We start from the raw sequence: 22771 nt of genomic DNA on the forward strand, positions 1-22771 counted from the left end.
AGAAGTTCCAGGGGGTTCTGGATGAGGGTCACCAGAGTTTCTTTCTGTTTTGTCCCTGCCTGTCTGAGCCGAGTCCAGAGTCCTCATCTCACATTTGTCTCCCGTGAAAGGGTCTTAATAACGCAGGTCACTGCCACCCTGGGCAGCCTGACAAGTTATAGCTCCCGCAAGCCAGCTGGTTTGCTAAGCGATCTGGAGCCTGGCACCTTCTAGCCCTGGATCCCAGCCCCAGGCTGCTCTGTCTTTAGACTTCCTTTTTGTCAGCACTTTAGGTTCCTGCATCTCTTCTCAGGGACCCAGCTCTACCAACTTAGTGCCATTAGTCACTCCTCCAAAGCAAAACTCCACTCCTTCGACCACTGCAGTTGCTTTACTCTGCTCTTGTTCTAATTCATTTCTGTATCCCTGGAACAGAGGCACTCATCCCTTAAAACGGGATGAGTCATAATTTGTTACTGAAATGATTCTGCCAAAGGATTAAAAATGGATTTCACTAAATCATTATTTTTAAAATGGAAATGCCATAAGTCCTCTCACCGGAGAAAACATTAATTTGGTGCTGCCCGGCTCAGTTTGGTTAAAGCCCTAAGAAAGTAACAATTTGCCAGTGAAGAAATTATCTCTAGGCAGGCTAATCGCTCTATCTATTTACTCATTCAATATTTATTGAGCACCTACTATGGGCAAGGTGCAATCAGGCACCGGGAATACCTAAATGAGGAAAACATGCATTCTCTACCCTCAAAAAGTAGGGAAGGCAGTAAGTTAGACAATAGAAAATTAGCATAAAGAGAAGTGAGCATTTGTGCACAATGCCATGAAGAGACTGAAGGGGCAACTCCTCAGGTTGGCACCTCATTGGAGAGGGCACAGAGATGTGGGTGGGAAGGATGCAGGGTGTGGCCCTGCTCTCTCATTGTTGCAGCTAAAACAGCTGCCAGAGGCCCAGGCCTCTACTAGAACTTGGTGATGTTTTCAGCTCGATTGCTGGATACAAATCATTCATCTGTGTGGGGTGAAGAAGTTTCAAGGTCACAGGAAAAGAACAAAAGAATAGCTAAAGAGAAACAGCCTCAGGAGTGGAAAGAAAGAAGTCCCAGGGAATGCATCCAAATTACAGCTGTTCCATGGGACGCAAGATCAGCCATTCTTAGAAAGCAGGAGACTCGTGAGATTCGCTCTTGCACACGTAGTGCACAGGACTTCGTTTGCACACTTACTAGACCCTGCGTTAGGCTTTCTGGAAGTCACAGTGGGGTTACAGATACCTGTCAATTCAGGGTTAGGATACACATTTTGCCCGTGTCAGAGCCCAGTGGGCCTAAAGTCCACCGAGGCAGCCCGTGTCCTTAATAGGCCCTTGGATCCGGCCAAGCGGGGAGTGAGAAGAGCTGGGTTTGACATTAGCCTCTGCCACCAACCAGCTGTGTCACCTCAGTGAGTTCGTCCATCTGTCTAGAGCTCAGTGTTCTGATCCGTAAAATGGGGATAGTCACTGTTCCTATCTCTGCTCACTGCACAGCAGGGCACTTCAGAACTGGTAGACAGTAACTCAGCTGGTAAGGAAAGTGAGGCTCATCCGTTAGCAGCACAATTAATGCATTTTTAACGCTATTGAGGAGTTATTCACAATTTTACAAAGAACCCCCCTTTTTCCTCTGCCTCGTTAAGACCATTTTATTCTTCCTCCATGCCAGGCTCTGGGGCAGCCCTTCTGAGGCTGAATTTCCACTCTACCCGTCTCTCCTGCCTCCTTCAGTCCCAGGTCTTGCTGGTCCAGGGAGATACCCTCCAGAACCAGATTCAGCTCCCTTAGCCATGTGGGTGTCTGAGACTCGCCCTGATCTTGTCTTTGCATCAGGCTTTGTGAATGTGAACTGCATATGAATTTTCTTTCTCATTTTGAATTTGAACTTATTGGATTACCAGCTCCAAGTGAGTGGACAAGTCGACCCTGGGATCTGCTGGTCAGAAAGTCTGACCTGGGCCCTGGCCAGTGTGGCTCAGTTGGTTGAGTGTCTTCCCATGCACTGAAAGGTTGCCAGTTGGAGTCCTGGTCAGGGCACAGGCCTGGGTTTTGGGCTCAATTCCCAGTAAGGGGCTTGCATGAGGCAGCTCGTCAATATTTCTCTCTCTCATGGGTGTTTCTCTCTCTCCTTTCTCCCTCTCCCTCCCTCTCCAAAAATCAATAAAAAATATTTTAAAAAAAGGAAGTTGGACCTGGCCTGGGCCTCCTTGACAAAGACGGATGCAGGAAGAGCACAGCAGTGGAAGCCCTGTCATTGGCAAGTCACTTCTCCCCACCCTTTGGCCTCTGGGTCCCTCCTATAAAATGCAAGTTGCCCACGGTCTCTTAGGTCCTCTAGCCAAGACCTCGATGATTCTATGAAGAGCTCTGTGTGTTGACATTCAAATCAACTGCACAAAGTGTTCATATGTGTTCTTGTCAATATCTGCACGCAAATCAAACAGGCAGCTTCAAGGACCTCCGCTCTGACAGGTCCATTTGCGGTGAGGGTGGGGTGCTTGCTGCTTGTGCAGTGTCCTGAATTACTGTGGGAAGTGGACCCAGGAGGCTTGACCTGAGCAGACTCAACTTCTACACTTGACATTGATGCATATGACAGACACAGCTCTCTTTGGATGGGGGGTGCATGAACTCAGGATTCCTGTATGGGAACCAGACTTTCCAGGAAATCGCATTTCACAAATATCTCCCTTATTTTTACACTGCTTCTTTCATCAGCCCATCTCAGTTAGACACCTACTGCTTTTCATAACGGCTCTTTGAGGGAAATGGACGGCCACTTTAATGACCCCAGAAGCTGAGTGACTTGATGGTGATTTCAAAGATACCCCCAAGGAGCTTGCCCTTGAGAATCCCATAATTCAACTTTCAGGCCACACATGGGACAGCCAGAAATCCTCTTGCCGCGAGTGCTTATTAATCAAACTAGACTCATCCTCATCTGAGGACACCGTAAGGTGACCCACTCTTTCTGCTTTGCCTGAGAGATTCCTGGTTTTACCATTGAAAGTTCCCAGGATCCCCTCAGTACTGAGCAAGCCAGGATAGTGGGTCGCTCTAGTATCCAGGTTTCTCAAAATTCAGTGTATGGAAGAATCAACGTGTGGGATGATTCAAACTGCAGGTTTCTGGGGTGAGTGACTCTGGTCCAAATGTTTTCCTGACCACACTGAGGAATACTGGTAAGAACTTATAAATATACCACCCCTGGCATTTGGCATTTGGCTACTGGTGGTTCTTGAACTCATCTGCACATCAGAATCACCTGGGAAGATTTTAAAAAATACTAATGCCTGGACTTGATCCAAATCAATGAAATGAGAATCTCTTAGAGTGCAGTCAGGGCACTGAGTTTATATTTTTAAAGTTCCCTCTCACACTGGGAGAACCACCAGTAAAAAGAGCAGTGGCATTGGCCATTACTTCCCTTGGGGTCCACAGTGCCTAATACTTCAGCTGCTACCTGGCAGCACCCTCTCCACCATTTCCTCTCCTGCCATAATACAGGAAACATACTTTGGAGTACAAGGTGGAAACATGTGCTGAAATTGAGGACAACATGATCCCAAGGTATAAAATGTAAAGAAACTTTTGGAAAAGTGGTTAGGAGATATGTATAAGAATGTTAACTGTAGATTTTTAACTATAATGGCAAGAAACTGGAAACATTCTAAATGTCCATTAACCAGAGAAGGGATGCATAAAGAGTGATGTGGAATACTATACTGCCATGAAAATGAGTAAGTCCAAGATACATATACCAATCTTAGAACAAAGTGACCGTAAGATATTTCTAAAGTTTGAGGCTACTATGTCCAATTTCTTGGGGCCTTGGAAGCTTCACTTCGGCAGGCAGAGGTTTCCTGGGCACATCTATGACTGCAATAAAACAGGGTTGCACAGCATAGAAACCTCATGCCAGCTGCTAGAGCTCATGTTGCTTGTTCTGAGGAAATAACTTTATGGTGGTAGAGAGAAAAATCCCATAAGAATTAAGTAGTCTTTTCCAATCTTACACTGTCGGCATTGCCATCCAGAATTCACATGGATAGATGTTCTAGAACTGGCTCCTGACTTGCTCTTAATCAGTTACAAAGTGTGATGCTATATTCTCATTCGTCATCCCACTCGTTGTCCACATGGAGCAATACATCCATTAGAAATGCAGATGTGACCATGAACCCAGGGTCTCATGGTGGTTCATCGTGTTTGGCTTTTCTCGGCCGCTGACACATGTTTATTTTTAAAAGGGCCTCAGAACTTACCTGGTCCTAATTTGGCCACAGCATAGAGGAGGTCATAGTTGAGGACGGGGGTGGCATCACTGATGGGCTGCCAGCCAACGGGAGGAGATGCAGGGGGTGAGATGAGAAACTGTTTGGCAGGCTGTGGTGGAGCCAAATGCAGCTTGTCTCCGCCTGTCTCTGGAGTCTGAACCTTTCAAACAGAGCAGAAATGAAGACGCATGATTCATTATGGCTGAGAGGTGACACCTTGATATACTAAGGTGTAGTCTCACTTTAGCCTTAATAATTGAGCACATCGCATGTGGTGAGGAGTAATTATCTTATTTCACCCTTAAAACAGTAGATCTCAACCTTTAGTGTGCATCAGAATGACCCGGGAAGCTTACTAAAATACGAATTACTGAGCCCCACTCCGGGAGTTTCTGACTCTGTAGATCTGGGTTGGGGCCCAAGAATTTCATTGCTAACAAGTTCCCAGGTGATGTTAATGCTGCCAGTCACCAGATCCACCCCAGATCCACCCCTCCCTCCCTTTCCTCCTTCCTTCTTCCTTTTTCTTTCTTTTAATTGAGGTGAAATTCACATAATATGAAAGTAACTGTACAATATACTGTTGTTGACTGTAGGTAATATGTTGTACAGAAGACTTCTATAGCTTATTTATCATGCATAACTTAAACTTTATGCCTGTTGATGAGTAACTTCCCATTTCTCCCTCCCCTGCCCCTGGGTACCACCATTCCATTCTTTGGTTCTATGAATTTGACTATTTTAGGTACCTCATATGAATGGAATCATGCCATATTTGTCTTTCTGTGACTGTCTTATTTCACTTAGCTAATGTCCTCAAGGTTCACCATGTTGTCTCATGTTGCAGAATGTCCACACTACCTAACGTAATTTGTAGATTCAATGCAATCCTTATCAAAATCCCAATGACTATTGTCTTACAGAAATAGAAAAAAAAATTCTAAAATTCATATAGAATCACAAATGACCACAAAGAACCAAATCAATCTTGAGAGAAATAACATCACACTTCCTGATTTAAAAATATAGTTAAAAGCTATAGTAATCAAAATAGTAATGGTACTGCAATGTAGACAGACCTAGGACACAGTGGCTCAGAATAGAGAGCTCTGAAATATATCCACACATATAGGGTCAACTGATCTCAGCAAGGGTGTCAAAAATATACCCGGTTCTGGGAAAACTGGATATCCACACACAATAGAATGAAACTGGATCCTTACCTTACACTATACACAAAAAATCAACTCAAAATAGATTAAAACTTAACATGTAAGATATGAAACTATAAAACTCTTAGAAGAAAATATAAGGAAAAAGCTTCATGACATTGGTCTTGGCAGTGATTTCATGGATATGACACCAAAAGCTCAGGCAACAAAAACAAAAATATACAAGTGGGACTATATCAAACTAAGAGTCTTCTGCACAGCAAAGAAAACAACCAACAAAATGAAATGACAATCTATAGAATGGAAGAAAATATTTCCAAACCATATATAGGATAAGGGGTTAGTCCTACCAAATATATAAGGAACTCCAATAGTAAAAAAAAAAAAACCACAACCCTACAACTAATAACTCAATTCAAAAGTGGGCAAAGGACTTGAATAGACATTTCTTCAAAGAAGACATACAAATGGCCAATAGGTATATGAAAAATGTTCAGTGCATGCCTTATCAGGAAACTATAAATCAAAACCATGATGAGATATCAGCTCATATGTGTCAGACTGGCTATTTTCAACAAAACAAAAGATAGCAAATGTTGGAAGGAAATCCCTGTACACTGTTAGTGGTTCCTCAAAAAATTAAAAATAGAACCACAATATGATCCAGCAATTCCACTTCTAGGTATTTAACCAAAAGAATTAAAATCAGGCTCTTGAAACAGGATATTAGTACTTCCATGTTCATTGCCATACTATTCAAAGTAGCCAAGATATGGAAACAACCTAAATGTTCTTTGACAGAAGAATGGAGAAAGAAAATGTGGTATATACATAAAATGGAATACTATTCAGCCCTAAAAAAGAAGCAACGTCTATGTTCTTTTCACTGTACCATATTAATAGAGTCCGAAGGTGGAAACAATGCCCACTAACCAATAAGAGATGGATCAAGTTATCTACTGATTAAACATTATGGACATTGATCTTCTACTGTGTGCATTGCCAAGAATTACCCATCCATTTTTGGAAGAGCCAGAGTTTATTTTTGGATTAAATAAAACACAAAATTAATTTCTATATGTTTGTAGCCTTTTATTATAAATGTGAATCACTGAAAAAGTATATAGTCCACTAAAACTGTCATATAATATAAATTTTAGTTATAACTTTGCTAGGAAGGTTAAGAGTAGTTGTGATTAGAGCATTCTTTACAACTATTAGCTGTCATTTATTATGCATTTACCAGATGTTAGACACTTTAATAGCCAATAATTTATTTAGTCCTCACAGCAACGGTATGGGACATATATCATCATCCCCATTTTATAGACGAGGAAACTGAGACCCAGTAAAGTTATGTAACTTATCCAGGTTAGAGCCCAGGCTGTCAATTCTCAGAGTCTGCTTTCTAAATCTCTATGCTGTCCTTGCCTGGGAATCATGATATCAGTTTATTTCTAAATGGGCTAATTATGGACTACAAACCAGTCTGAAAGTGGGAAAGAATTCCATTTACATTTTTTAAAAGCCAAAAAATAATGTAGGGCAAAAGAATTAACTTTGGTCAGAATTACCTTACCTGTGCAAAGTAGAGTTTTAATTTTTTCCCTCTGAATTGGGTTTCATGAAGCTCTATCCTGGCTCGGGCTGCAGATTTGGGGTTGCTGAAGTTTATTCGGACACGTCTGAAGCTCTTAAACAGCTGGAACGTCACGCAGTCATCATAAGTCCGGAACAGACCCTCAAATTTTTCCTGATCAAAACAAACACAGAGGAACATCCATTGGTCATGTATCTTACATGATGCTTGATCTGACAAAAACAAATAATTAAGTAAATGAACAGCTGTTCCCAACATAAAATTAAAACTGAACACGGGCTTTGTATTTTTTTTTATCTGTTGGTGTATTACCAGGTGCGAAGCACGCTTATGGATTCAGTCAAAGGATCCATAACTTGGCTCCAGGAATCCGTAGAGTAAGTGAATGGGGTTTAAAGCAAGTGAAAAACCTAAAAATTATGCAAAATATTTAATAAGTTTCTGTGTACCTATGTTTCTTCCTTGAGAGAGAGGGCATAGCTATCTTAAGATTCTCAAAAAAGTCCATTATCTCCAAAATATTAGCACAAGTGAATAAAGCACATGGCAGACATTGTTAGGGATTAATATTAATGGCACTTTTCTTGCCTAAAGATATGAGAGCCCACACTCCACACACCCTTCTAGTCAGACAGTACCATGTGATTAGTTCTGGTCAATGAAATGTATGTGGAAGGCAGGAAAAAGCTCTTGAGAAAATTTTTAGTCTCATTCCCTGAAGACGGTATGTGTTCTAGAAGTCAGAAGCAGATTCTGCTCAGCCTGGGTCCCTGAGAGGCTGTGTGGAGCACAAATATCTCCCTCCTTGCTTTCACTCCATCTTATAGATGACTTTGCCTTGACAAGGGGGGGGGGGGAAGGGTCCTTTCCTTTATTGCATTAAATCACTGAGATTTTGGGAACATTTTATTCCCATGGTATAACCAAGCCTATCACAATACAAAGTAATCATTTAAAAATGTTGATTCAGTGCAATTTTCAATTCAGTTGAACAGATCCCTATTAAACGCTCACTTTGTACAATGTGCGGTCTCTAGGAGGATACAGAGATAAGTATCATTTTGTTTTGACTCACAATGATCTAACAATCTAATGTGAGAGGCAGACATAGACACAAATAAGAGAATGCCCATATGATTTGGAAAAGACACAGAGAACTAAAAATATTTATATATTAACACCATCCATCTGGTTCCTCTTAGCTTTAAAAAATCCTTATTATAAGTAACAAAAACAGTGCATGTTGAATTACTGAGTGTTCTTAATGGAGAAACTGCCACTGAGGAAATAACTTCTATTTAAAACAAAACACCTGATTCTTTTATTTCTACAGTAAAAGGCATTTTGTTATGAGTGAGTACAAGTGGGAATGAAGATGCACAAAAGATTAATGATGCAAGATTAGTTTAATTTTTATTTGAAAGGGACCTAAAGGATAATTCACTCAACATTTCCCTCCTCATCTCTATCATTTTACCAAACAGGACCCCGAGGTCTGAAGAGATCAGGACCTGCCCCTGGTCACGTGGCCAGTTAGTGGCAGAATCACCACCGGCCAAAGTCTTCGTGACCCTGAATACAGACATGCTTTCAACTACAGAAAAAATTACACTGCCAGGCTGAGCGGAAGAGACAGTTGCTTTAATGAGAGCAATAAACTGACCCAAGGATCATGTGTGACCACACCTAAGAGGGTCAACAACATGATGTGACGTGGGGTGGTAAAATCACTGACTTCTGAGGTTGCTCAGGAAAAGAAACTCACTTGTCAAAGAAGGGCTTCTTGGGCCTCCAGATGAACTTGTCTCAGACCCTCAAGTCTCCAGCCTGTGATCCTTCCAAACATTGTTGCCCATTTCTGAGATTCCCCAGGGAATCCTATAGCCCCCCATTTTTGACTCCTGTGTCTGCACACTCTCTCTTTTGTCCCATATCTATCCAGTCCAGAACCCCAAAGCATACACTCAAGGCTAGCTTTTTGTTTGTTTGTTTCATGACATGCACAGAATTTGAGGGGTTCTTTCTGCTCTTTCCAGGCTCCGTTCTTAGTCCCCTTTCCTTATCAAGAGCGAAACAACACTATCTCCTTGTCTGTTCCTTGGCAGCATTTTTCTCATTTCTCAGGCCTTGGGATCAGCCAACTCCCAGGCTTGGGGTCTGAACCACCACTCCAAGGGGGCTCATTAAGGAATTTTTTCCCAATAATCCTGTGCTTTCCTGAACAGAAATTCTGGTGAGTACAATGCTTTCTGGTCCTTAACAATGACAGTATTCTCCATTGGTCAAATCATGGCTAGTGGCTTGATTAATTTGGGGAATTTTTAGGAATGGGAGGAATTAAGAGATTAACAGCTCTTATTGCTATAGAGAATGATCATTTTAAAACAAACTCCTTGGGTCGTCTCTGAGGCTCTATTTTTCCATTTCCAGTTTGGGAGTTCTACCTCCCTATACCTACCCCAAGGCCCCAGTATGAACACTGAGATAAGATGGGGGGGGGGCGCAGGTGCTCTTTTCCTTTGAGTCCAACTCACTACTTTTTATTCTATATTTCTTCTTAATGCCTCACATCTCAGTTGTTGAGCTGTTTGTCCTCAAGGGCCTGGATTAGGAGAAAGGAATCAAGGAGTCCTGGGCTCTGCGCTCTGGGGAGGGTTGGAAATCAATGGCCTATGTGCTGTCTCTGTTGGGACACCTTGGCAGATGTCACTAATGAGCGCACTTTTTTTCTCCACTGCTCTCAAAAGAAGCCTCCAGGCAGCTACTACCATCAAGCTGGAGTTGGCAAATGACAGAGGCCTCTTTGACATCCCTTGTCTGGGGCTTAGGTTCACAAGTCAACAGAGCCCTTTCACCAACTCTGTTGCGCCACCCAGAACTCAGAGGCCAGGTTTTTCACTGGACCACCTGGGGCCCCCACTTTACAATGATAGTAATAATCAATAATTGTAAACAAACACTGTTAGTTATTTTTCTGGAAGTAGCATGCCCATTCATTTTTGAGAAAATGGCTGCCAAATATTGAAGTCTGCAGAACTGTAGTTTGCCTGTTAGTTGTTTTTTCAAGTCAAAATGCTGTTCCATGAGAAAAATAAGTGCCCAGTTCAGCTTCTGATAGCTTAGATTGTCTCCTCCAGCCAAGCACTGTGTTTTGTTTGCTGCAGAGTGCTTTGTGTATACTCCCCAGTTGTTATTCAGATTACTAAAAAGGTTCCAGGGTAAAGAGTTAATAAAATTAATTTCTACTGTTTCATCAAGGACATTCTTATGTAAAACTGGTATTTTGCTTCTTACTTTTCCTTTTTTTTTTTTTTTTTAACAATGAGTGTGTGGCTGTGAAGGATACAGGTAATACCAGTACAGTTTGATGCCACTGCATTGATTCATAGGGTAAAGACCCTCGCTTTTGCACCGTGGGTGTGAATGTCAACACAGTTGAAAAGGGAAATGTATTAGTAGTATTATGAAGACAGTTTTCACCTCAAGGGAAGTGGTGCTGGGGATTCCCAGGAGCTGCAGACCACCCTCTGAGAGCTGCTGTGCAATAGAATCTCAGAGACTGTATGGATTTGGTTGGCTTGGGGGTAGACAGGAGGGCTAGTGAGAGTCTTAGGGGAGAAGAGAGGTCATTCTAGGAAGTGTGATGAACCCAGGGGAAGCTGCGGGAAGGCAGATAGAATAAGGACGGTTTTGGCAAATGAGAGCCCATGGGTGATCCCACTCAAACCTATTTAAACAGATGTGGAGGTGAAACACAGATTGCTATAGACCGTGGAGTGAATGTGGCAGGGTAAACGGTGCAGAGAGTTTGGCAACGACCAAAAGGGAACTGCGAGGATAACTATGTGGGAAGTCAGGGTCACAAGAAGATTCTTAGTGGTGCAGGGAGACATTTATTGGTTGAAGAAATGAAACCACTGATGAAGGAGAGAGAAGAGACAGGAAAGAGGGGAGGGGAGTAGATGGCGGAGACAAGAAGAAGGGGCTTCAGAAAGAGCTGTGGGCATTTCTTCCATGTGACAGGTGACTAGGTAAGGGTGATGGGTTTGAAAATGAAACAAGCAGAACAAGATGGGTGCTTTTTTTTAGTCTCAGGGAAGTGGAAGGTGAGGCCCTCTGTTCAGAGCAGAGGAGGTGAAGGGAGACAGGCTTGAGGAACTTGAGGGAGATGTTAGAACAGTTGCCAGGGTCAGAAGCAAGGAGAGTCCCAGTGGAGGAATCTGAAGACTATGTTACGGGTTGAATTATTTTCCCTCCCCAAGATATGCTGAAACCCCCAGGACCTCAGAATATGACTTTATTTATAAATAGGATTTTTGAACTTGTTACTAGTTAAGATGAGGTCATGCTGGAGGGGGGTGGGCGGGCCCCTAATCCAATACAACTGTGTCCTTCTAAGAAGACACCATGTGGAGACAGAGACATAAGGAGAATTTCACATGAAGACGGGGGACTGGAGTGATGCATCTACCAGCCACGAAATGCCAGAAGCTGCCAGCGGACTGCAACTGCCAGAAGCTAAGAAGAGATAGGAATGAGCCGCTAGAGGTTTCAGAGGCCGCATGGCCCTGCTGACACCTTGATTTTGGTCTTCCAGCCTCCAGAGCAGTGAGACAATACATTTCTGCTACTTTAAGCCACTCAGTTCCAGCATCCCTAGGAAATTAATACAGGCGGCGTTAGTGAGCAATTGAATCTGGGAGTGATCCAGTTTGAAGAGTCAACCAGCACGATTAGGCCGATTTTTTCCCTAGGAGAGCAGTAAGTAGAAAGTTAGGTCATCCTAGGGTGGGGTGTGCAAGCCAGGTGTGTGTACACATATGTGGGGGCAGAGGGAAGCACGAAGGAAGAGTGCTCAATGTATTCTCCTTGATGGGTTGATACGAAACCCCAAAGCGTTTTATAGAATGGCAGAATATTAAAACATTACCTTCAATGTAACTCTAGGCCAGGCAGGCAGCAGAGAAACAATATCATCTAATGTATCACCTCACTGAACCCCCACTTCCCGAACAGGCCCTTTGAGGGAGCCTTGGAATCATGATGATCCTTGAGTAGCTACGAACTAACCAAAAGCCAGAGAAGTTAATGACCTTTACACAGTCACACCACCAACTAGTTAGCAAAGCCAGAGCTAGTAAACTCAAGTGGGTTATACGACAGAAATATCATTGATGATACGCAAACGAGTGAGAAGTCTGAAAACCAAGAACGAGAACTTGGGCTCTCCTTGTGGATCTGAAGAACATGCTTGGCGCTGAAGGCAGCCGGAGTCCAGCGAGGTCTTCACCTTCCTTCCTACCAGTGCTGTGGGCCCATGCACTTTTCAAGTTTCTCTTACGGTCCTCTTTGGGTATAAATTATCTTAATAAGAAATTCAGCTTCTGTCAAAAGCACAATAAGAAATGCAGCTTCTCTCGTCTGACAGATAACACCTCCCAGAAAGTGCCCAGGGATGCAACAATTCATTTAGGTTCATCACCTCTCAGTGGATACCACCGGCAGGTCATGTGCAAATCCAAGTGTCAGGATCTCCTGGATTTTATGGTCAGCCCAGGAGAGCCACTGTCTAAGGGAATGCTGTCGTAAGTCTTCCACAGCACAGCTGTGTGTGTGAAAGGAGCAACCAGGCCTGCATGTGGGGGGGTTACGTCTGGATTTTAACCTGTCCGCATTTCTTAGGCCAGATAGACTTATCTTAAATTATGCTTTGTTCCATTTGTGGTCTGATATTACCTAAATTAAAAACTCATCAGGCAAAGGAGGCTCTCAACCCTTATTTGCTGATAAAAGAAGTGGGCAGACTCCATGTCACATAACTGCTCTGAGAAAAGCTACTTCGCTGGCAAAGGCACAAAGACCTTTATCCCCTCTCCCTGGAGTCCTTGTGAGAGACAGATCTAAAACTTGACTCCAAACGCAAAAAGCCCCGCTTTGTCCCCAAACCTTATGGTTTCACCACTTGTTTCTCTCAACAGAATGCTTTCCATGGTCTGTGTTTGAATCTATTCTTTCATTCCAGTGGTGGCCCTAAAGTTCGCTGTGGCTGGATGACATTGCTATACGAGGGTACATTTTTACTTCTTTACTTAAGGAAGTCTGCATTCCTCTGATTCCACTGAGCCATCACCTATGCATTTAGAACTAGAAAACCAAAAACCAAAAAACTCCTCCAGAACTAAAAGAATGTACAAGCGCTATGAACTGGAGTGATCTTTAAACAGGGGGGCATCTAAGTGTTGTGGAACCTGAAGCTTTGACAACTGGGGACACCCTCTTTAAGCAAATCATACAACATTAGGCACAGAAGTGAGATTTTTTTAAAAATGAGAACCAAAGAAAAACATAAGGAATAACTTCTGCAAATTATATAATAGATGAGCATGTGAGCATATACCAGGGCCATGCCAGGGTTTGGGTAGAGGCCCATGCAAACGAGGGCCCTGAAGCTGATATTTCATTCACTTTCAGGAAATGTGACTAAGAGACTGAGTCTACAGTGCCATCACCAAGGAGTCTGGGGTCTAGGTTTTCAGAACAGCTAAAATAAGTAGAGTGTTTACCTCACTCTTACCACTGAGACTCATTTCCCTAAGTGTTTGAATCATCAGATTGAGAGCCCAGAAATCTGCATCTGCAAAGTTGCAGCCCACACATCCTATTACAGATGGCTATGCCCCTGCCCCACGTGAACCCATTTTGTAAATACCCAAGATGCGGAACTGAGGAAGAGCAACAAGTTAGGGGGATGCTTGAAACCTGTCCTGCAGGTGTTCAGTAAGGGGCAGCAGGTGCCAGATGAGTGGACCAAGAGAGGAAACCATGGCTGGCACCGTCTGCGTGCCTAAGAGCCTTGTTAGGTCTAACTCTGTGCAGTGTGCCCACCCTTTGGATGAAAGAGACCCTCCCAGCACCTGAATCCAGGGCTTGTTCTGGTGGGTCACATTTACCCTACCAAGTGCCCAGGGGCTACAGAATCTGGCTGTGCCAAGCAAGATACCTGCACGCTGCCTGCATGCTTTCTGTCTGCCTCCTACGATATTTGTAAGCTTTCCATTGGTTCTTTGAACACCTACGGCCTACCGGGGAGGAGCACCCCACATGTACCGGGGGTGGGGAGAGGGTGGACAGGCAAACTTGGGAGCTCTAAGAGAGCAGTGATGAACACAGATCTCTGTCACATGGACATATCTGCATGGTTATAAATACAAAGAAAGGGCCTGGCAGTCATTTTACAGCTGCCCATTTCAGTTTACGTCAGTGGCTGCCTTGGTTCATGGCATTTCCTGCAGGCTAACGACAGTGTCATCCTTCTCTGGGCCATCAACTCCTCTCCTCCGCTGGTCCGTCTGCGAGAGTGCCTGTGACCCTCAGCAGCCCTGATTCGATACATGCTCTAACTGTGCATGTGTAGCTGGTGAAAGGCACGGCCTCCCTTACAGCTTACCTAGTCTCCTAAGACAGGAAGTGCACTTCAAATTAATTTAAATTCATTAGCTCTAGATAAAGAGGGGCAGAATAACGCTGTGTTACTAGCCCAGACTCTAGAGCCACTGTAGTTCAAATCCTGGACCCAGGGTTTGTTCAACCCTGAGCAACTTACCTATTTGACACCTCAGTTACCTTATCTGTAAAAATGGGGATAAATAAAGTATCTACCTCATAGGGGTGTCTTGAGCATTGAGTGAATTAGTATATTTAAATCACTTGGAAAGTTGCTGAGCAGTATGAGATGTGACTGTTATGAATCCCAGATTGGAAGATGACTATATTTGGCCTGCTAGCGCTAGCTGTACAAATCTCCCTATAACTAGATCCAAGTAAATCTTTATCTATGCCTACATCTATCTATATTTATATCTATACTTGTACCTGCATCCAATCCTCAAAGATTGTAAAGAGCAATTATAGGAATGCTCAGAGTAATACCTCCTATAAATTAAGTCTAATTATACTAACATGATTTCATTAATGTTATTATCTACTTAAAATGTAGAGCCCAATTAACCATCAAGATTTCTTTCTTGGATGTTGAGCTTTCAAAGTTTCCTTTACAAAATCAGCAAAATAAATTAAATAATTCTAAAGTGGAAATTTACTGGTTACTTGCCTTCAGTCCTTCCCTGTGAAAACCCTGCACCATCAGCAGGGGCTGGGGCTCAGAGAGACAGGAAGCAAACAACAAAGGTGCCAGCCACTAGCAAAAATCTCTGACGCTGATACTGAACATATTTGTCAAGCCCCACCCACCTGGCTCCTTTGCCTGTCCCAAGACACCTCGGCTACCTTTTAGACAAACCCATCTCCACCAACTCTATTCTCCATAGTCAACTGTTTCCTGAACATTTCCTTTGGGGTATCCAATAGGGGCCTTCAACTTAATGTCTTAAAAAAGACAAATTCTTCACTGGGGCCCCTCAATCTGCTGCCCCTCTCCCTGGATGAATGGCCCCCAGTTCCCCAGTGACTTAAGCGAGGAAGCTGAGAGCCATCCTGCTCTTTTCCCTCTCCCTCACCACACATCCCAGCACTCAACAAGCTCTGTTTCTCTCCGCCCTTCATTATCTGCCCTTCAGCCTACCACCCATCTCGTGGCTCGCCACAGCTCTCGCCATTACTGCACTGGGTCTCCCTAGCATCAGTCCGGCCCCCCTCGAATCAACCTTGAAAGTCTGCTGCCAGAGAAATCTTGCTAAAAGAGAAAATTCTAATTATATTTCTTCTCTATAAAATCCTTCAGTTGCTTCACATAACTTTAGAATACAGCTTGGCTTAGCCTTAAAGACCCTTTATAAAATGGCCATCACTCAACCCACTTTCATATTCCACCTTTTCCCTCACCTGTTCTCTGTGCTCCAGTCAAACTTCCATTTACAGGTTCTCGAAGGCAGGCTATTTTGCATCTCCAAGCCTTCTCTCACTTGCTCTCTCACTTGCTCTCTCTTCTGCCAGTGACACCCTTTTCCTTCAGAGAACTTATTTTTTTTCTGATTTCTTATTTTTTCCAGTTTTATTGAAATATAACTGACATATAACATTGAATAAGCTTAAGGTGTTTACATAAGGATTTCATAAAAGTATATGTTGAATAATGATTACAATAGTCAATTACTATTCAGCAACTCACATAGCTATAAATATTCCTTCTTGTGATGAGAATTTTAAGATCTACTCTCTTAGCAATGTTCAAATACACAACCCAGCGTTGTTAAGGAAAGTCTCCATGCTGCGTAGTACAGCCCTGTCGGATAACTTCTAATTGTCTCTCAAGTCCCATCTGAGAAATCTCCCCGAATCTCACCGAGATCTGGACGTCTCCCCCTGTGCTCCCGGAGCCAGCTACCTAGTCCGGAGGGTAACTGCTCCCTGGCTGACCAGGCTGTAAGGACGTGAAGGGCAAGGGCGGCTCATCTGCTCTGTCCTGTGCTCCCGGCTCACGTCTTCGTTGGTGCTGCCTGTGAGCCGAGCAGAAGGCCCGTGTGGAAGGGGCTCGCCTGGTGATGAAACCCACGAGGGGAAGTGGGGGGCAGCCCCCCTCCTCCCCACGCTGCCTTTCCGTAAATGCTTTCTACTCTTCATTAAACCCAACACGTATGTACTGGACACACGGGTTAAGATTCTCTACACTATAATAGGAAGCCTAGAATCAAATTCGACACGTTGCTTCCCAGAAGTCTTTCCTGATCCCTTCTCCCTACATTCCCCTCCTCCACCTAGGTTTAATCTCTATTTCCTTTAATTTTTTAAAAACACTCTGAATCTCTTTTTAGAATAATAGGTCACCAAAGTGTGTGTGTGTGTGTGTACACGGGGTGTCAAGAAAGATTTGAGGGAAGCGATGGTACATGAAGATGGATGAGATGTTGACGTGTGGAAAGGAGTGGCGGTGGGAGCTTTTGGAAGAAGCTTTTTGTTCCAGGGAGGACAGCAGCATTTTTTGAAGGCTTGATATACTCCTGTTACTCTGAGGTCACTTCTTAAAAAAGGTATTTGGGGACACTGAGGAGGAAGATAGTTGGTCCTAAGCCACACTTCCCTAGGCATGGACACTCCCACGGCTATGAAATACTTGGGAACTGCAGGAAACGTAAGACAAATGAGAAATGAGGTTATTTTAAGGGTCTTACGTGTTTCTTATGACATTTATTTTCCTAGCAATATGCTCCACTGAATACATTTCATTTAAATTCCAAATGACAGGTCAAGGGCCTGCTGATGCAAATAGGACAAACGGCTCACCAGCTCGAATACCAATTTAGGAAGTGATTTCTGTCCAGAATGCCTCGCAATGTTGTCGCTGGAAGAGACAGGAAATGTACTTCTAAAAACAAGCATTGTTCTATCTTCTCAAGACTGAAGGGATGCCTCTGCTTTAATATCAAGCTGTCAATAATTGATGAGGACATTTTTAGTACGTTTAATGTTAAATTAAAGGGCTAAATCCTAAATACGTTCCCTATCACATCCTTCTGAAGAGAGGCAATTTAAAATTTAATACATTTTCCCATTTGGCATAAGATCAAAGTAAGCTTTTCAAAGGCAGCATGGTGTCCTTAACTTATTTTTCCCATGAAATTGAAACGCATTTGCATCCTTTTGAGATGCGGATATGAGCAACGTTTTGTGACTCAATCTTTAAATCTAGAAAGCAAGTCCACAGTTTGTTTTGCTCCTAGCGGCCTTCCCTACAGGTCCTGTTCCTCCCCTCAGTTACCCTTTTTTAATTCCTTAGTTTCTGTTCTCTCTGTCCTTTATGTAATGACATAAAAGGAATACATGATAATGATGAAAACCTGATATAAAACTAAATCTCTTATGTTCAAATTCCTTGAGATTTGAAACTAAACTGATTGTTTCAACCCGTCACAAATTTGGGATGCACGATACCCAAAAGAAGGCGTAAAGAGTCAGCACCACCCCTGTGGGCCACTCCACAGCTGGGGCTAACACAGCTTAATGTGGGGTTGCGATTTTGCCCAGTGGTTAAATTTTCTCTTGGGTATTTATGAGATAGCAAGTAGGCACTACAGGTATGACTAAGAATGGCTAAGGGTGGAATGCTTTTGAGGTAGATAAAGAGATGGGATAAAGAGATCCAACATTTTGCCTGACACGGCCAGCCAGTCGGTGACAGAGTGCAGATTTCATCCCAGAGAGTCTGGCACCTGGAGCTACAGTCTTAACCTCCAGGCTCCCCCATCTGCAGCAGGGAGAAGTTGGGTTGACATAGTTTCACCCCTTTTATTGCACCTCACCCAATGGGATGGACACATCTTTTATCTTCAACCAATTTTGTGCCTGCGTGCCTCACGCACCAGCAGCAGTGGGAAGAATTTCTGTACAATCCTAGGAAAGGTGGTTGGAACCGGAAAGGAAGCTTCATCTGTCAAAGGGATGAGCGCTTCACATAGGAGGTTCAGACTAGAAGCATCTGCAGATTGCATCATAGTGATGAAACCATGTTTCTTCCACAATATACACACGCACGTGTGTGTGTGTGTGCGTGTGTTACACACACGCACGTTCAGGATTGTTGAACAGAGTCTGACTTAGGCCTCAACTACTGCCAGCCAGGAAGGATGATTTTACAGAGCTCTCTTTGCTCCGTGTGATAGCAAGTTTGGGGGAAAGCAGGCAAGCTGAGCGAAGGCAGTAACTCGTGATCACTATAATCAGGACCACTGTACAATGTTTTGTTGAAGAGGGGAGTGTTGTTGATTATGTGGGACCTCAGGGTGTCCTGGGTACACTGGACACGTGCTCACCAATTGGCTCGTCCCTGAATCCCTGGTTCCGAGACTGTGGTCCTCAGCCCACTAGAAAGGTGTGACAGCCCTCCCGATGGGCGGATCCTGTCTGAACATGTATGTAAGCCTTCTCTGCAGCTCTTAGCAGCAAATCATAAACATACCATAGACTTTCTTCCGATGAAGGGCTACTTATTTGTAATCTAATGAGAGAGTGAGAGTTACAGAATCAATTTTTAGGGGTTACCAAAATCCATAAATCAGTGAATTGATCAAAGGATTCTAGTTAACTATTTAACTAAAAAAACTGGCTGCTGTATAACTCTTGGTCCTATTGCACCAGACACACAGAGAGTTGGAATTCCTGGCCCTCTCAACCATAATAATCATTGCTACCACTTATAGACCTTCCTAAGTACAGACATTGTTCTAAGGGCTATACATCATCCTCACAGTCTAACCTGTGGAACACAGGCCACCACCAGCAGCAGCCGTGGGGGGCTTGTCTAGCAGGCCTCATCTCAGGTCCTAAGCCCTGAGAGCTACTGATTCTGAATCTGCATTTCGACAAAAGCCCCAGATGATGAGAGTCCCATTGAGAAATACCAGATTAGAAGATGTGGGTTGGACCATCTGAGACTAAGAGCTTCCTGTCTCAGTGAGTAAACTGATTTGTGTAATTGTGCTACTGGGAATTACAGTGCTGTCCTCTGGTGTTAGCGCTTTTCCATTCTTTGCATTCATTCATACGTTTACAGAATTGCACTTAGCAATTACTCCTGTTGATTAAGTCTTATTCTTACAATCACCTCATTGTTTTTACTTTGATTACTATTTTGTCCTTTGTAAGTTTTTTGTTTTTACTGGGTTCTTTTCCCATTATAAAGAGGGAACTCATTGAGTAGGTGGGGCACTGTGTTGGAGGTTCCCATAAAAAAGTGAAGAGATTTTCAAGTGGCACAGGCTTTGGCCTCAGCTGATTGATAAGTGAATCCCGATCTGCCTGTGTGCACACCCAGGACAATTTATTCCTGCTGTGTGTGACTTAATCAGTCCATTTGAGACCAAGAAGCATAAACGTATGAATGACACCATATTTAGCATTGCAACAAGAGTGTAAGCATCAGACTTCTTCATCTCATTTAGTTTTAATTACTGTTCCTCCAATTCCCAGTGATCAATTTTTCCCCCCAGCATCACTTTAACCTCTATTTCTATTTATTTTTTATTTTTTAAAAATATAACTTTATCGATTTCAGAGAGGGAGTGAGAAGGAGAGAAACATCAATGATGAGAGAGTCATTGATCGGCTGCTTCCTGCACACCCCCACTGGGGATCGAGCCCACAACCCGGTCATGTGCCCTGACTGAGAATTGAACCCCGATCACCTGGATCCTAGGTCAATGCTAAACCACTGAGCCACGCCGGCTGGGCTAACCTCTATTTTTAGAAGGAACAGCAGTGGTTACTTTCTCCAAACCCTTTACCTGAAAGTTGAAAGGTATAAAGCACAGAGCCATAAGCCGACACGCCCAACACCTCATCACTAGTCAGAGGTAAAACTGCACTAGAACTTGGGACTTGAATGTACAAACACACGAAACCCAAAGACATTATAGCAACATTTAATATCAAGAATCTCCGCTGGCACACCTTGACCCTGTGAAGGGAAGGGACACACGCCTTTATTTCATTAGCAACACCACACAATTGCACTTCAGGTTCCTAGTTATATAATCTGTGTTATCATAACAAATGTCTTCTTTAAGTCATTCATCACAGAACCTCTGAATTGCTGGTCCACTTGCAACCAATTAACTTTTAGACCTCTTGAACATAACAAGATTTCATCTCAATCCTGGGCTATTTCTACCATTCTGTGTATCTTCCTCCTTCTTGAAGAACTAATTTCTGTTATGTGGGAAATCATCTTTGAGTGGCCCCCCCCCCACGTGACAGCATATATACACTCGGAGTCATTCCATTGTCAAATATGCACACGTTAGACTGATGGTCCCAACAAAGGGCTCAACAGATCTCATGGCAGCAATGGGAGGAGGCATGGCCCATCAGAAGCGGCCCCAATTCAGGACTTTGCTTCCCTTGGAACAGTCATTGGGTGAGCTCTGTACCCTCAGAAGGGGGCTGGCCATAGTGATGAGGCAACTCCCCACTCTCCTTAGTTGAAGTCCATTCTCACAGGGGGGCTCAGCTGAGAGCCTTCAGCGGCCAATACTTCAGAGACGGGAGAATTCAAGCTGTGCCAGGAGGGCCTGAAGGACTCAGAGATGCTGGGTGGGGTGTCCTGACAGGCTTCAGGACATGGGGGGACTGGTGAGTGCAGGACCCCAGGACTAACCAACTAGAGTGACTTGACTCTAGGGCAGGGCAGAGCCTCCTGTGGGCAGAGTTGCCTTGGAGTCATTTTGAAAGTTGTTTGGCCTCAAGTTCCCTCAGGCTCAGGTCTGCATTTCCCTGCAGCCTCAACAGCCCTCAGGACTGATATGCTTCATTTAAATGATTGTTTGCTCACAGGATCAGCCTGGGAGCAAATGGGAGGCTGAGCTGTGGAGGTCTCTCCCCCCAGGTGGCTGCCCTATGGAACCCCGCTCTTTCACCTGGTTAGCCACCATGACCCTCAGTGAGCAGGCGCTCCCCGGGTCTGAGAGCAGGAGCCAGCCCTGCAGCAGCAGCTCCTGCCTGGAGGACCTCACCCGCCTGCTGTCTCCCAGGACTTCTGATCCACTCAGGGAGCTTCCCCTAACCTAATGCCATGCATCGCTGCTTCTTCTTACATTTGCTCCTGTCATTTCAGGGAGATTTTGGTGGAGAGAGAAGTTAAATACTCTCTAAGCCTGCTACATTGAGCCAGAAGTGCCCCAGTGGTGGCTTGTCACGGTTGTATTAGGTTGAACTACGTTGAATTGCATTTTATGGAGGTTAGAAACCTTCAAATCTTAGAAATTTCATGTGGCTCCATCTAACAGAAAGTCCACAGAGCATTGAATAAACCAGATAAACTGAGGAATGCCTTCCTAACTCCCTTTAAAGATATAACATCAGCTGCCAACGTTTACAAAAAGTATCTTTCATTCATTCATTCTCAATTCCAAGGAGGGAACTTAAAATGTCGTTCCAATGAATGTCAGGCGCTGTACCGGGAATTTCCCCGTCGTTTCACTGACTTCTACAACGCTGCTGCAATGTAGGCATCTACCTGGTTTGTGGTGGCTACACCAGTGTCTGTGGAGGCTGCATCTTAAACAGCGCAAGGAACGGCTGACCCAGGCCCACAGCCTCTATGGGGACACCTTGGGGGACGGGCTGTGCGAGTGTGGGATCTGAGGGGGCTATGAAAAGCTGAAGAAGCTGTCTCCTTGGGTACCCAGGCCTGTGGTGGCACATGATTCCTGTGAGCAAACCTGCCTCATTCCCTCCTGCCCCCTGAGAAGCTGCGGCCCACCAGCGAGGGTAGCTTGTGCCATGTCCAGGAAAAAACGCCCTGTTACTTTCAACAGTGGCACTGCTGAGAAACAGAATTCCTCAGCAGCTCGGGCTGGCTTTCCACCCTTCCTTTCAGCTGGGGTGAGAGTAATAAAAACTGACCCCATGGACAACTGGGTTCTGGGTGCATCAGAGGAGGAAGACTCGGAGAAGAAAGAAAGGTATTTCACAGTGGGCAGCACAGGGCTCAGAGGCCTGGATCTTCAGGAACAGGACTGCTCTTTGTGCCCAGAGGATGAATATAAACACATTGATCACGACACTATATATAAAGAAGAATCATATTCCCAGAAAAGTCAAGGCGGAGTCAAAGTTGAAAAGGCAGGTTTCAGGTGTGCGTGTCGGGTGCTCTGGAGGAGAGACACTTACCCTGGGAGCTAGAAGAATGCCTGGATGTTGCTGAGTGGCATGTGCCTCACCGTGCTCTGGAGGATTATTTAAG

General features: G+C 44.1%; 1 protein-coding gene across 5 annotated transcripts in view; it reads right to left on the reverse strand.

Annotated features, from left to right (window-relative positions):
* RCAN2 (regulator of calcineurin 2) overlaps positions 1–22771 on the reverse strand; it is a 229619-nt gene that overhangs the window by 16081 nt on the left and 190767 nt on the right. For all 5 annotated transcript variants that reach the window (XM_081140267.1, XM_081140266.1, XM_081140269.1 and 2 more), the window contains 2 exons: positions 7057–7230; positions 4294–4465 (listed from right to left, as the gene is read on the reverse strand). In XM_081140267.1, coding sequence (XP_080996393.1) covers positions 4294–4465; positions 7057–7230 — 346 coding nt within the window. The remainder of the gene's footprint in view (positions 1–4293; positions 4466–7056; positions 7231–22771) is intronic.

Source organism: Miniopterus schreibersii (genome assembly GCF_964146895.1).
Source record: "Miniopterus schreibersii genome assembly, chromosome: 6".
NCBI lineage: Eukaryota > Metazoa > Chordata > Mammalia > Chiroptera > Miniopteridae > Miniopterus > Miniopterus schreibersii.